Below are 16,136 nucleotides of genomic sequence, written 5' to 3' on the forward strand. Positions count from 1 at the left end.
GTATGGACTGATTGGTCAGATGGAAAGAAACTGCTTTCTTGGCTGGGCTTCTCTTCCCTTATTGTGTGAATTCACCTTGTTGGGTGAATTCCACCTTGTCCCACTTCATAATTGTTAGATCTTAAAGAAAGCCTGCAGAAATAGCCACTGTGAAACGTCAGAGCTCTAGGTTTCTTGTGGAAAACTAGTTGCCAGACTGTAATCCAGAGATCATTGCTGGGCTAGGAGGTTGTGCCAAGGAATTTGTAGAAACATAGTTTCTAGAGCTACCCATTAAAATTTGCTGATAAGCATGTGATGGTCAAAGCAGCTGTCAGTGATCTGTGATCCAAAAAGTTTGGGAAGAGTGTGCTCTGGTACAGGATGAGCTTATTTGCCAGATTTACTGTTGGCTCTTCGTCTGGTGACTTTTAAAACTCTTCCAGGTGCCTTCGGATGCTTCCGATGTTTACACTTTTGCTTCCTTTTGGCAGTGGAGCATTTCTCTCTCTGTCAGCAGTGGAGTACTGTGCTCTAAGCTCCTCTTCATTGCTCATGTTTGCACAGTGACTCAGACCCTTGCATTCCTCCCTTCGCTGATAGAGCCATCTCACAGACCTGATAGAAAGCTGGCCAGCCCCACAGCCCCAGCAGTGATCTGTAGCAGACTTGGACCAGGCTTTTTCAGTCCTTTTTGGTGCTTCCAGCACCCTTTGAGTGGATGTACACGTGCAGGAGTCTCCAAGCCTGTATGCATGTGATTAACTCCACAGTGCAAACAGAAGATGTTTGATCTTCTGACTAGGGAACAAGGTCTGATGTCAGGAAGGAGAATAGCTGTTGATGTTCATCAGACAGGCTGCCATGTGCCCAGTCACTATTTCCCAGAAGCAAAGGGCATCTTTATGATCACTTCTCACAAACACTTTTGTTCACACTATGCAGGCAGGTTACTGCTGTGCCCACAGCTGTTTGTTACATATTGCAAGGATGCTCATACCCTCCTGTTTTCTGTGTTCTAGGCTCTCTGTGACCTTTCCTCTCATCTTTGCTCAGGGTGAAGGAAGAGAAACCATGGGTTGCTGACAGTGGAAGCGGGGGAAGAGGAGGGAGGTGTTATGACCAAGACAGTTCCCGGGATCACTGGGTGTGGATGGGAGGGAGGGAGAGATAGGACTTGAGTATAGCTTATGTCAGATTAGTGTTCAGAGCTGTTTTGGCAGCAGTAGCTGTGACAAGGCAGAGCAAGCTGCCAGGCCTTGTTAAACAGTGCATGTGTGTTACAGGACGTGACTGCATGCTCAGAAGTACAAGGAAATGGCTCTTCGGTTGGGCTTGGCTTGTCTTCTTCTAAATCCACTTGCTTGGGACTGTTTGCAGGTGACAGCATTACCTGTGTGAGCCATTTTACTGAATGTAGTCAGTCTTGGGACACAGTTGCTAACCTGGATCACATGCAGGCTTTTTTTATTCTGGAAATCTTGAAGGGGCCCCAGGTGGTGACCTGTGTCCTCCCTGCTGCAGTACTTGGTTTATGCCAGTGAGCCAGATGCTTCATGCAGCAAATGTTTACTGTAAATGTTTCACTAGCAAGTCAAAGGGATGAGCCACCCTTTGCTGTCACATCACCTTCCTGGTGCCTCCCAGAAATGGGCAAAATACAACATGAGACACATCCTTTTGCTGCCTTATGTGCTCCATGGCATGGCCCTGCAGTTACACAGAAGATCTTTCTGTCCCTTGCTCTGTGTTGTATTTAACACATCCTTTTTACACAACAGCACCAAGCACACACTGCTCTTTGAAGTGCAGGTGCCAGAGCCTGTCTGGCAGGGCCTCTCTGTGTCAGCTCAGTGGGAAACTAGAAGTGAAAAACTCACAGGTAGACGAACACGATAAATCTTTAACTCTGCTTGCTTTCCACGTGTCCCAGAATCCTGCCACTGTTTTCTGTTGCCCACCCAAAGACCCGGGGGTGTGAGCACCTTATGGACAGGATTAAATTCATTTCACAGTGTTTTGAGGATGGCTCAGGCACAAAGAGCTACTATCTATCAGTACCTCTCATCACGCTGAGACCAGTCCATGGTGACACTGGGCAGAAAACTGAATTCAGACCTCCTGAGTGCCAAAGAATGTCTTCATCCCAAGACCATCTGTCTGCTGCTTCCCCCTTTTGCTCTTCCCCTACCAGGAGTGGCAAAGCCATTCCTGCCCCCTGCCAGGGAAGCCTGTTGTTGCATGCTGACCTGACCTGGCATCATCAGGATTAAGCTCTGAACTGTGCAGCAATGGGTGCCCCTGCTATGACTGAGGTTTCTTCCATTGGCCTTAGTGTTCTGCTTTTGTTTTGCTAACTTCTAACTGTGGTGTGGTTTGTGTCTGGCAAGGTGCTGCTGTGTTACAGACACTGGGATGCCCAGTTCCATGGGACCAGTCAAAGCCACACACCAGAGTCAAGCTGACAGCAGTCTTTTGCACTCTTTTCCAAAAGTTAAAATAGGGAAAGACAGGAGGGAAATGTATCTGCTTGAGAGAAGAGATGGCTTGGCAAGGCAGAGATAACACATGGGCTCCTGAGCATTGCAGTGCTGGAGGGACTCCCATGGGTGCTCAGTGGCACTTTGACCAAGGGTTTACATCCTCAGGCTTGGCAGGACGTTTTTCAGGGACTGCCTATGCTGATGGCTCTTGCAAGCTAAAACCTTATCAGCTGGTGTCTGTTCCTAGGACAACGTCCTAGTGCAATGTCTCTTTGCAGTCCATGTTCAAATAGATCCCCAGGCACGCTAGTTTGTATTTCAAAGTGTGAATTGCCAGTTGTTCCTTTACAACTGATGTCACCTCCAAAGTAAATGAAAGCTGACAGGCTGTGGGCCTAAAAATAACTCCTGTGAAAACTGTCCCTCGTGCTGCTCTGCCCTGGCCTGCAGTGTGCTGCCCCTCTCCCTGGCCTGTTCCTCTGCTGGACCTGGCACCGCAGCTAAGAGAGGCTGCCCTGCTTGTGCCTTGGGGAGAGGAAGGGAAGCTCCCATTCTCCTGTGAAAGAGTCTTTGCAAGGTTTTGACTAGGAGGGAGTCACTGACCAACACTTGTTCCCCTCAATGTCCCAGAGCGACCTGAATGGGATTTTGAAACTGTTCTGGACTCAGCAGCCAGGGCTCAGTTATCACCCCCCACACCATTCCCAGGGGTTACTGAGAGGTCTGTGTCCTTCCTCTCCTGAGTTCCTCCTGTCTTGCAAGTGCTACATTTCTTTCACTTTTCATCAAGGCAGTGCTGTATACTGGCAGATACACATTCATCAACCCAGACAGCCAGGGCAGTCTGAGATGTGAACAGCCTCTTGCTGACAGTAGAATCAAGCTAGGAGGAAACAGTACTGTTACCTGATTTACCAGTATCCCATGTCTTTTCTATTCTCAGATCAGCATCTTCATGACCCACCTGTCCAACTATGGGAATGACCGTCTGGGACTGTACACTTTTGAGAGCCTGGTCAAGTTCGTGCAGTGCTGGACCAACCTTCGCATGCAAACACTACCCCCTGTCCAACTTGCAAAAAAGTACTTTGAAATCTTTCCCCAGGAGAAGAATCCCTTGTGGCAGGTGAGAAGGCAGCTTTAACCACTCCTACTGGTTTTCCAAGAGGCATGTCCCACATTTGAAGTGTGGCAAGACTGCTGATCCAGAGTGCAGAGGGGTGATGCATAAAGCTTTTAGGTTTAACCTTTGTGGCTTGAGGCTGCAGGTGGCAAATTGCAAGGTGGAAGTGATGGGGAGTAGGAGCAGGAGGACACAGTCATAGTGTGAGCTTAGGGACAGGGATGGCTGTCATAAGTGACTGGGGGCAGGCTTGTGGGCATTTGGGTCGTTAAAGGGCTTATATTAGAGCAAGCTGCTGTGAAATGTTAAGTGTGTGAGGAAGAACCCTGTTTGGTGCTGGAGGAGCTTGCAGGCGTGTTAATGTGATTAATCTTAAAGTAATTTCACACTGCAGAATTCATGTTCATTAAATAAAAACATGCTTATTCCATTTTATCCCAGTGCAGCAGCTCTCTGCATGGTAATGAGCAGATGAAATTAACTGAAGGTGATAGAGTTGTCTGTCTGCCAGAAGTTTGCAGATGCTGAGCTGTACTATCATGGTGGCCCAGCCCAGCATGGCTACATAGGGCAAGGCCTGTGGTTAACACTCTCAGAGGGATTTTGGCTCCTGTGTCACTTTAGAGCTTTTGAAAATGTTGCCCCGTGTTTTTACTTAACTCTTCTTGATGCCTGGCAGAGCAGCAGTGTGCCTGGAAGTGTTCTTCATATGCTAATAGCATTTTCCCTAGAGGACTGGCCTTCCAGCTTTTCTTCCCCTTTCCATTAGCTCCTGTGGTAATGCTTAATCCCATCACTTGTGCTGCAGAATCCCTGTGATGATAAGAGGCACAAGGATATCTGGTCCAAAGAGAAAACGTGTGATCGACTCCCCAAGTTCCTCATTGTGGGACCTCAGAAAACGGGTAATGTGAATACTTTTATCTAAAGATAGATTGCAGCTTCCATCTCATTCCTCCATAGAGGAGGGCTGGAAAGGTCGGTGTTGTGGGTCTGTATGGCTGCCCTTTGTGCAAGCTGCCAAATGGCTGCAGAGGACATTTTGGAGAATCTCAGATTAGTTCTAACCTAAATCTGGCAAGTCTGTCAGTACTTGGCATGCTGGGACTTTGCTTGGCTCAGTCCTGATTTGTAGGGAAAAGCCCTACATGCAGTTGTGTTTTGGCTTTTCCACATAAGCTCAGAGAAACTATGACCTTTCTTAGTGTGTCACAAACATAAGCTGTCCGCAGGACTAACACACACGCTTAGCAAAGGTTACAATGAATGTCCCCTAGTGCTTTTATTGCAACTGATCTATGTACCCACTGCATGCTCCGTGTCACTGTCAGTGGGAGGTAGAGATCCTCTTTTGTCTGACCTCTGTCACCACCTCTTAACTGCTGTGGCATTGTGGTTGGCAGTGACATGTGTATACTGTACTGAGGGGTCCCTTCTAGGCTGAAGAGAGCAAAATCTCTTCAGCCAAAGCCAGGTCTTGAAACCTTGGCTTTCTCTGTAGTGCAGTGAAACAGCAGCTGCTAACCACACACAGCAAACGGTGATCCTGGCCTTGGGAGGAAGCTTGTATCAGCTAAACTGCTGTCTCCTGCCTGTGTCACTGTGAAACTGTTGGTGTGTGTGCAGCGTGAACCCTCCTGTATCATGGCCCAAGCTGCTTGCAGTGGCACAGTAAGCAGACCCTTCTCTTGGCTGATTTATTGGCCTGCTGCTGAAGGCCTACAGCTGTGTGCTGAGGTTTGGCTGGGTAAAGGGAAAACATCTAGAGCAGAGGCAGGCCAAGGCATTTCTAGCTGAATTCTTATCCAAGGACACTAATGTTGTCCCTAGCACATCTCCTTCCTAAACATGTGACACTGTCCTGCAGTGTCGAGGCCACCTCCCATTTGGCAGGTATGGGTTCTGCCACATGACAGTGTGGCTGTGCCACCAGGGAAAAAAGGCATGGGGGTAGCCCAGCCGTGGTAAGAACACAAGATGGCTGACAGGGGTGGCAGCTATCACGCTAAGGAGGTGACTTAAATCAGCTGTATGAGCTGAAGCACAGGATTGAACTGCTGAGTCAAGTTCAATCCCAAAGTGCTTGATGTTATTGCTGTTGTAACCTGCATGACTTAAGGGTGGGCGGGTTAGCTGCGCATGGTAGGAGCGTGCCCACTTGGGGACTGTGTTTTGCCATCTAAAGCCTTTCATTCAGCCAAGCATTATGTGTGACCCAGGTCCCATTAACTGGTTCCTGTTGCAGGCACCACAGCTGTGCACTTCTTCTTGACCATGCATCCAGCTGTCACCAGTAACTTCCCAAGTCCATCCACCTTCGAGGAGATCCAGTTTTTTAACGGACCCAACTATCATAAAGGAATCGATTGGTAAGAATCCTGACGCATGTTGTTCTGTGATAAGGTGCACTCATGTTGTCTTCTCCTGAGTCTCTCCGTATGTCCACTTCAGCCACCTTAGGAGCTTCTCTATTTCTGAACAGCTGTTTTCATTGCTATTGCTCAGCGCATGTTCTCTGTTTTCCTGCTAGCCCAACCACTTAGTCCCAGGAGCAGGACAGGTAGTCTCTGATCTTAGTGACTGTTCACCAGGAGATTTAGCATGATTTAGCTTTAAAAATTCAGTCTCTGTTGAATGCACTGCTGTCACGAGGTTTCTTCTCCTTTGACATGCAAAACAGACAACAGCATGCTCAGTAAAAAGTTCTTCATGCTTTCTGAGTTAAGGCACATAGGGCAGAGGGGATAACCTCCGTACTGTTGTTCTGGGCCCTTTAGACTTAACAGAGATGACACTGTGTTCCTTGCACTGGCTCCAGCGTCTCTTTGGCCACATGTGTACCCTGTTCTTTACCTGTACAAAGATGCAATTTTGATAAAGTGTTTCTACCTGTCAGGGAAATACTAGTGTCACTATGGCACTGTTATGCCACTATGTTTCCAGGCAGAGAAATTTTAATGTTGTTTCTTGCTCAAAGCATGAACTTTGGGTCTGCCGTGGAACTGCACTCCCTCATGTGTGGCTCTGAGGGATGGCTGTGTGGCAGTAAGGCATTCTGCTGTGGCATTTCTTTGCTGAGCTGTGGGAGATTTTGTCGGACTTCTCTGATCATTTAGAGGTCTGTTGAAAAGAGACTGGAAGATGCTTGGTACTTGAGTGAAGCTCATGTGAGTCAAGCACTACAGAGCAGTTGTACTAGCTGACAGATAGGCTTAGAAAGCGTAGGCTTTTATGTGCATCCCCTGGAGAAGTCATCCAGCTTGAGTGTAGCATCACATGCAAGAGGAGAATCTTCGTGTTCAGGGTGGAATTTGAGTTTGTTGTACAGCTTAAATTTCAGAAGAGACCAGTCTTCCAGTGCTTTACATTACCCTCTCCCCTCCCATTATTCAAATGACTTACAGTTTCTGCATTACGAATTTTACAAGCTCCTGTGAGGCAGAGCAGAGCTCTTGACCTTGTGTCTCAACTGAGGTACAAAGAAAGAAATTATTTAGACTGGTCTAAACGAAGCAGTCAGTGGCAGGGCAGGCAGCTGATTCTGGCCTCATTCTTGGGACAAACCCACTTTTCTCCTAGAGCTTGCAACTAGTACCCTACCCTCAGCCTTTTCCTTCCACTGCCCAAGGACTTGGGGAACACACTCTCAGCAAAATACTTTTTTACCCTTTTATCATCTTCAACTTTCTGTGTTGCTCTCCACCACCCCTTCCCAAGTCATGCCTCTGCCATCTCTGCACCTGTTTGCCCATTCATGGCATTACTGGGGAGGTGCAGTTGTTCTGTGCACTGTGTCTGCTGAAGAGGAGCAAGGGCATCATTTTGTCATGTGCCATTTCCTTGTTGGGCCATGCTGCTCATCAGTGTCCCATCTGTTCCGCAGGTACATGGAGTTCTTTCCAATCCCCTCCAATGCCAGCACAGACTTCATGTTTGAGAAGAGTGCCAATTACTTTGACACAGAGGTGGTACCAAAACGTGGTGCAGCCCTGCTGCCTCGAGCCAAAATCATTACTGTTCTGATCAACCCTGCTGACCGAGCCTATTCGTGGTACCAGGTAACCTCCCTGAGCTGTTCTGTGGGTGAGGGCCAGAGAGATGTTCCAGTGGGGTGAGGCGGAAAGCCCGCAGCACAAAGCCGTGGATCCATGTCTGTAGAAGGGCCATGGGAGATCATGCAGGCTGCCTGCAGAGTGTGCATAGAGTTACATACAGCGGCATTGGTGGGTGGTTGTGCCAAGCCAGTGGGGTCTGCACAGAGATGTGCAAGGTGGAATTTTGTGTTCCTGCTCCTAAATTCAGCTTGTTTTTCAGCACCAGCGTGCTCACAATGACCCTGTGGCGCTCAATTACACCTTCTACCAAGTGATCTCTGCAAAATCCCAGGCCCCTCAAGAACTGCGCAACCTGCAAAGCCGATGCCTGCTCCCTGGCTGGTATTCAACTCACCTAGAGCGCTGGCTAACACACTACCCCTCTGGGCAGGTAGGAGGTTTGGCAGTAGAGGCTCTCGTGGAGCCCCTTGTAGGTTTACTGTAGAGGAGAGGAGAACAAACTGTTAACACATGTACATGCTCTTCCCCCCTGCCCCATTTTCATTTCACCTTCACCTGAGGGAGGTTTCACTGCAGAGATGTCAGGATTCTGTGTTTTGTGTATAAATTTGTGAAAAGTCAATTAATAGACAATATAGACAGTTACTGTCTCTTAATTCCCAAGAAGTTTATAAACTCTCTAATACAGTGTGAGCCAGGATGTATTTTTTCAAGTTCCTTTCTGCTGCTGGCGTTCTCCTCAGACAGTCCATAATCCAGCAGAGGCTTACAATGCCCATTTAGTCTCTTATTCTCTGCCAAAGCAGCAGCCTAAACTGTACATGACAGATCTGCCAAGAAAACATTTCTGTGCTTGTGTCTCATGGCCTTCCTGTTCCTGGAGGTTCCTGCTGTGAGGAATGATAGAGCCAGACACACTATCCTTGTGCTTACTATGGGTCAGGGTCTCCTGCCTTCCCCAGACTTCAGTTCATGTGACTTATTTTTCTGTTGTGTTCTTTGGAATAGGTAATTTATTAGCACAAAAGTTGTTCATTATTGTCTGTCATACATGTAACAGGAGAATAATCATAAGTTACAGAAGAATACTTAGCACAATGGCTGCTGATATCTAGAAGGAATACATGAGGTTTCCAGAGACAATCTGTAAGCCATGCTACTGCTGGGCCTTAATTCTCAGTTACAGGGGCTGTGGCCAAAGGCAAGTTTATTAAGCAAAGCTTGTCACAGTCTACTGTCTTACAGTACCTGTGGCCCGTACCGTAACTTCGCTGTCTGCAGTGACAAATGGGCCACATCCCCCCACCGTGGTGCTCTAGACTAAACAGGCTTTGGCAGCCTTTACACACACGCACAGAGGCCAGGGGCAGTTTTGAAATCCAGGAAGCTCACGGGTGTCATTCAGCACAAGCTGTCAGAGGCTAAGGTCGCTGCTGTCTTTTCAGCTGCTCATTGTGGATGGACAGGAGCTGAGACACAACCCTGCCTCTGTAATGGACAACATCCAGAAGTTCCTGGGAGTTACACCGCTCTTCAACTACACCCAGGCCCTCAGGTAGGGAAATTGTTTTTGGGAGGATGATTTCTTAGCCAAGCGTGATACTCATAAGCACTTGATTGGAAGAATACTTCTTATCTCTGACTACAAGCCCTGCCAAGGTTTCAGTGGTATGCCTAACCCTAAAATTAGGTTCAGATAGCACGAGGTGCTATGCTAAGACTGGGATCATAGCTTAGTCTTTCCAGGAATTAAAGGAGAATGGGTGTTTTTTGGCACTGTCGTGGAGAAGCATGGAGTTGCTCACAGCAGTAATTACAATGTTTTCCATTTGGTCTGTGTTTTCAGAAAAGGTGCTGTAATTATTAGCGCTTCTTATGCTTTGTGTTACATCTGACAGAACGTAGAGGAAGTATGATAAAAAATGTGTGACAGGCTGCTCATATCTTCAACTAGATGAAGATTAGGGACACATGGCAGAGTTTTGAGGTAAAGAGCCTATTATGACAGAAGACATGGACTTGTGAGGTGCCCAGAGCTATCTGAGGAAGTGTTAGCGGAGGCACTACCTCACTGCTACCAAGTTGAAGGATGTTACTCAGCCATTACTGTGATCTTGCCCACAGTGCAAGTGCAGTTAATCTGAATAGATTAAGTGCTAGCTGAAGGTGAACTGTGGCCATATCAGTCTTCAGTGGAAACTCTGCAAGCCCACTGGAGATCCTGAATATTATTCTTTACAGCTGAAACTGGTATTTTCACATCTTCTCTGCTATCACAGCCTGTGCTAGCTGAGGGTAATGGGTGGTGTGTGTAGGCATACAGCAATTGCCCTTACCTTTAACAGTAGGGGAGAAGTAATTCAGTTCTCCTTCTACAGTTGTTTTGCAAGGGGGTGGCACATGGCTCCCCAGGGGAGGGCAGATTTAGAGAGAAATGTCAGGTTACTTGAAAGCCTGACTTGCTGAAGCACGTGTGGTGAGGGTAGATGGACTATTTACAGTAGTTGTACTGGCTGGTACCCTTCAGCCAGGGTCAGAAAATAAATGGTATTGGTCAGCTTGCTGCAGAGTTTGGTAGAAGTACTTGCTCAGACCTCAAGCTCACCTGTGGCCAATTGAGGGGACAGGACAGACTAGACCCAGACATGGTTCCCAGTGTTGTCTTATACCTGTGTTACAGCAAGAAAAGAAACATTGACTCTTTAAACAGTGGGGAAATCTCTAATACTTCTCACCTGTAACAAGGAGATTTAAAAGAATTTACATATGCTAAAACATGGATAATTATTCGCTCCCCGAGCTTAACAGACAAATATTGTAACACCATGTTACCTCTGAAATTTGCATAAAGCTGAAACAATCATGGTTGCAATGGATTTCTTGTCAAAGTAAGCAAATGCTAAAAAAGAAAAAGGAACTAATACCATAAATAAATAAAACCCAAACCCAATTTGTAAAGCCTTGAAATGGGAGATACCTATGGAGTTACTTAGTTTCTGCTGCTACTAATTGGGCGTGTGGCCATATCTGTTAAAGACAAGTGTCCTTTTTTAGATTTGATGAAGCAAAAGGATTTTGGTGCCAGCTGCTAGATGGAGGAAAGACTAAATGCCTAGGAAAGAGTAAAGGAAGAAAATACCCTGATATGGATTCCTCGGTGAGTAACTGTCTCAAATCTCTTGCCAGTAAGAGATGCAGAAACATCCCAGCAAACCAACCTGGATTTTCCTAGATGACCGGTGGAACACGTGTTGAGGGTAACATTTTCTTTCATGCTAACATGGTCTTTATTTTCCACACAGTCACGGCTCTTCCTAAGAGACTTCTACCGGGAGCACAACATTGAATTATCCAAGCTGATGAACAGACTTGGGCAACCCCTTCCAACCTGGCTCCGAGAGGAACTGCAGAACTCAAGCTGGAGCTGAGAGGGCCTCCCTCACCCCCAGTGCCATTGGGATGTGTGGTGCTCCAACGTGTGCTGTGATGCCATCTCTTGTCAAGCCAAAACAACTGGACAAATGAGCAGGAGCAGAGAATGTGCATGTGGAGCCTTTCCCTACCATTAGTAAGGGTTGCTGCCTCTGACACTGCCCTGCGGCATGGAGTGCAAGTCACATTCTTGAGTATTAATGGTGTGTTACACTTTGACTTTCACTTACAGGAAGGATTTGGAATGTCTGCCCTACTTTGGGCAGGGGAGAGAGCACGGTTAACACTTTATGTTAATTACTCTTCTCAGTATATGAAACAGGCACTAGCTGGAGGGTTAATGTGTTACTCCTCTGAGTCCAGAAGTAAAAGACTTAAGAGGTGAGCTATTGAGCCCACTGCTGAGAAAAGAGCAGCAGCTTAATAAAAGGGGAATGTAGTCCAGTGAACCCCAGCTTTTATCCAGTAGTCTACTTGGCAACAGCAACGTACAAGAACACCTTGTTCCTCCCCATGCAAAGTACAGTGGCTGTGATCATTACTTACGGTGCCACTGCGTGTGGCTGTGGGGGACTGCACTTTCTTGGAGACATGTAACAGACAAAAGATTGCCTCTCCTTAGCCACAGCATCATTGGTGTGATACAGTGTCCAGTGACTTGGGCAGTGGGCGATAAGGCAAAGCTGCAGGTATTGACACACAGAATTAATTTGTTATCTTAGGGAAAAGGTTGCCATATGTGGCAACATGACAAGTATTTCTCTGCAGGGACTTCAGACATTTCAGAAGATAACCTTAGAGCACGTTGGAGGCATGTGTTAGTGCAGCACAGCAGCTGGGGGAGGCAAAGCTCAGGTATTGTAAAATAAGCCTGATCCAGCTGAAAGCAGCCAATGCAGTTCCCCGATCAGCTTAAGAAAAAATAGCAACACTTTTCTCTTTCCAACAGCTCCAGGGCCCCTACCACATATGCTGATAGCTAGCACCTGTTTTAATCCCCCTGCAGTCCAGCAATCCAAGGAGAAAAGCAAAAAACTGTTAAGAGTTAAGTCTCATTCAGATATAAAGGGAAGGCTTGGAGTTAGAAGTGGTTTCCTGTATCCAAAAGGGGCTGTTTAGTTTACTACTTCTGCACGCAGTCAAGTAAGTACACTAAGGTGCTCTGCCTCCTCCCGCAGTTGCTGGATAATTATTCTCAGAGGAAATCCTCCATCATGGTTGTGTACATGTTTTCTGTTGCTGAGCCATGGTCTTCTGGAGTTGAGTCAGCCACTGTCCCTCCCTCCCAGGCACAGATGGTCCTTGGAGATTGCTGCAGTTCCAGAGAACAGAGGGGCAGGATCCATATGAACACGGATTATGGAAACTTCCACAGCTGTCATGAGTTCCTTTTCTCCTATCAGGGAAAAGAAGTTGCTTCAACCAAGCTTTTCCATTGAGCCTTAGGTATTGTGTATTTCCGAATGAATGGTGCATTTACCATTGTATGTAAATGTATATAGTATGCAACATAGTATTTTATTTCATGTGCCCTTGGAAAGGGTTATTTTGTGCAGCCAAAAAAAAGGACAGAAAGACTAGAAACCCCTCTCTCACTCCTGTTAGAGAGAAGAGCCCGACTTCCTGCACTGGATTCCTGTATAGCATCATTCACATTGAATGATAATGAAGAAATTCTTGGCTCTCAAAGCTGAGCACAAGTGTCTGAATAAAGGCTAGAAGTAGCAGTAAGTGGATTCAATAAATGTACTACTTATTTTTCTTCTTTGTGATGCTTTGGAGTGATGTCATGGACCTTAAGCTGGTAGAAGCATAAGAAAAACTGAAAAACCTACTCCAGGCCTTACAGCTGATATTTGGGAAGGCAACAAAGCTGTTTTAAGTTTATCTTTGTAACAACACTGAACTGTATCCTAAGGCTTCTTTCTCTGCAAGTGCAGCTGTAGGCTTGCAGAAGCTGGCACAGAACACACCCCATAGAGCCGCATTCTTACTGGCTTGCACTAGTGATGACGGTTGGGCCATCCCTGGCCACTGCAGTTGCTTCTAGCTGCTACGCTGCAGCAACAGAGCTTTGCTATGCACCTCCTGTCCAGACCTACAGTAATAAGCAAGCAACCTGACATTGACCTGGAAGCAAAATATTGTTCAGTCACAGTTGTGACAGCACTATAAAACAGCCTTACAGCACTCGCTTCACTTCATCAAGCACTTCACAAACACAGCAGCAGCAGAGCAGCTATTTTTACTTGCTGCCACAGGAGGAGGAGGATCCCAGGACCAATGCTACTGATGCTCCATTAAACAGTTTCCTGCTTTTAAGCCATTACAGGTTGTCACTTACACAATTGGTTCATGCATTACCTCAGACTATGGGACATCTTTGAAGAGATGGATTTAAACATTAAAAAAAATAATCAAGGTACCAGGAATAAATGTTGGGAGGGGTTAGTTTACTGGTGATAGCCCTTCACTCAAGGCAGCAAAGGGCAGCTGTGTATTCTCTCTAGTTATTCTTTCCCTCCCCCTGATTGCTTCATTTCTATGCTATGCTAGTTCTTGCTGCTTCTGCTAACAGCAGACAGATCACCTGCTGAGGTCAGAGCCAAATGTGGGATGTCATTATCTATCTGATCTAGCTGATGAAGAGTCATTTTCAAATCTGGTAACTCCCTCTGACAGCACATTGCTGCAGAAGCTACCCTCTTTCCAGACATCCCTTCAAAGCTGTGGAAACAAACACCCCCTCCTGTGACAAGCTCTTACAATATCAGAAGCTCTGTGATATCGAAAAGCCAACAAAAGCATCTTTTCCAGTGAGATACACTGGTTACTATATACTGACCCATTAGGCACTTACTTACACGTTACAGACCCTCACACTTCACTTTGATAGTGGAAATACACCTCATCTTACCTCACTGTTTAGTGACAGAACTTCATGGTAAGCAGTTCACTTCTAAGACCAGGAAAACGGTAAGCACAAAACATCATTACCTGAAAATTTTTTGTAATGTATTAAAAATATTTTTTTGTAGTCTGCTAGATAGGAAACTGACCCATTTAAAAAGGAGTAATTTGACCCAGGTATAAGAAAGGCACGATTGTAATAGCAACAGAAGGCAGGTCCTGTCACTCTTCAGACCTCAAAGGGTGCACGAAAGGTGAGAACTGGTAAAACAAACAATAGGAATCAACTCTCTTTTAAAATACAAAAACACCATCAGAGCATGTATGGCTACCAACCTCAGAAAAGAAAGCTCAACAGATGAAGCTGGAACTTCTATTCACAACTTCTGGAATTCAGTCAGGAAGATACTGACAAGTAGGCTGCTACCTCTTTCTACTAGGTACAGGAAACACTGGTAACGAGCCTCAACTATAGGTTAAAGACCTTTTAAGGGAACTGGGAGAATTGCTCTGTAGGCAACAGTGTGTGTCAACTCTACCTAAAAATCTGATTGCTGAAAAACAATTTTCAATTGATAACAGCAGTGCAAAGGTGCATGTTCCTGGCAGAAGCCTGCAGCTCCTGGAAGTCAGAATGACACACAGACCCTAGCTCTGTGAATCTAACAAGCAACGTGATCAAACCCATCCTCCTGTTTTTCAGCCCTCATGCTTGGTAAGAGAATCCTTTGATACCTTGCTGGTCATTTTGCTGTATAAATAATAACATGGCAAGAAAAGCAATGACTGACAAACAGGTCTGAACATGACAAATTAATCTGAAACAAATCTGTTCACCCCCCCCCCCCGCCTTGCTGAAACCTGTGTGGCTGCTGGCTGACAACGGCACAGCTGCAAGCAATACACTAAGACAGCAGCAGCTAACACACACACATGCATTTTCAGCAGCCTTCCTCAAGCCAGGAATGCCTCCCATCACACAGTAGGACATGGTGAGCACTGGTATCTCCTCTCCAGTTATCAGGGCTTTAGCTACAGTTTTCCTTTCCCCTTTTTCTTACAGGCTTGTGGGGGGGTTAAAAAACAAAACAACAACAACAAAAAAAAACAAACAAAAAACCACCACCAACCACACGTAAACACTGACCATTGTTAAGATCAGGAACTAATGCTCTGCTCTGAGAAACACTTTGCAAGCTGGTTTTGCTACAAGAAAAAGTATTTCCAACAGTCTCATCTCCACTGCTCTTGAGAACTATGTAGAAATAATTAATCAATCTATTTCTGGCTTTAAAGTGTGGTTTTCTTCCAAGACTCTATTTCACCCCATTCTTTCTCATCTATATAGTCTTACTGATTCTCCGGTCTCTCCAAAATGCCTGTATCCCAGCATGTCCATAATGGTGACACTGCCCCAGCAGGCTGATACCCAGCTCATGTTTATGTCACTTGATTGTAAAACAGACAATCATAAATCAGTCTGGTCTCATACCCCCCCACCAAAGTCAAGTCACTAGAAAAGGTGCATTTCAGGACTTACAACAGTGTACTGACACTAAGGCCCTGCACAACAGCTGCCCTTTAAGCCCCAAACTTCCTGGCTGACTTAAATGAGGCAAAGCAAAGCATGACATGGAAGGAAATTGTTGGGGATCCAGTCCCCATTCATCATGCACGCTATCTAGGTACATACACCGTGTACAATAGACTTTCAGTGCATTTCCAGCATTTTTCCCCTTCTTACAGCTCACATCCCCTTCATGGTAATAAAGTAATTGTGCAGTATTAAGCAGTTATGAATGCTGAAAGTGTAAGCATGCAACACCAACAAGAAAAAAAAAAAAACAAAAAACAAAACACACACTTGCTTACAGAGCCCAGTCACTGTCTTTATACCAACTAGAAACACTATACAGCAGTGACATTACCTTCTGACAGCACACAAAGGTGGCATTTGGATGTTACCCTGAGAAAAAGCATTAACTACTCATAGGCTTGAGTAAAAACCCTGGCACAGACGAGCCCCAAGCTGCAATTCCAGCTTTCACAGATTAGTGCCACTTTTGGACATGTACGTCCACCACCCTGCCCCAACTGAAGTATCTTTAAAATGGAAAGAAGCAGAAGTAAGGTCAAAAGCCACATTTGAATTAT

General features: G+C 46.0%; 1 protein-coding gene across 3 annotated transcripts in view; it reads left to right on the forward strand.

Annotated features, from left to right (window-relative positions):
- NDST2 (N-deacetylase and N-sulfotransferase 2) overlaps positions 1–12,834 on the forward strand; it is a 145,270-nt gene extending 132,436 nt beyond the window's left edge. For all 3 annotated transcript variants that reach the window (XM_068398534.1, XM_068398536.1, XM_068398535.1), the window contains 8 exons: positions 3,406–3,588; positions 4,394–4,490; positions 5,831–5,954; positions 7,469–7,643; positions 7,900–8,070; positions 9,086–9,195; positions 10,695–10,797; positions 10,943–12,834. In XM_068398534.1, the coding sequence (XP_068254635.1) occupies positions 3,406–3,588; positions 4,394–4,490; positions 5,831–5,954; positions 7,469–7,643; positions 7,900–8,070; positions 9,086–9,195; positions 10,695–10,797; positions 10,943–11,068 (1,089 nt within the window). In that variant the 3' untranslated portion in view covers positions 11,069–12,834. The remainder of the gene's footprint in view (positions 1–3,405; positions 3,589–4,393; positions 4,491–5,830; positions 5,955–7,468; positions 7,644–7,899; positions 8,071–9,085; positions 9,196–10,694; positions 10,798–10,942) is intronic.
- The last annotated feature ends 3,302 nt before the right edge of the window (positions 12,835–16,136 follow it).

Source organism: Nyctibius grandis, chromosome 4 (genome assembly GCF_013368605.1).
Source record: "Nyctibius grandis isolate bNycGra1 chromosome 4, bNycGra1.pri, whole genome shotgun sequence".
In the NCBI taxonomy this organism is placed as follows: domain Eukaryota; kingdom Metazoa; phylum Chordata; class Aves; order Nyctibiiformes; family Nyctibiidae; genus Nyctibius; species Nyctibius grandis.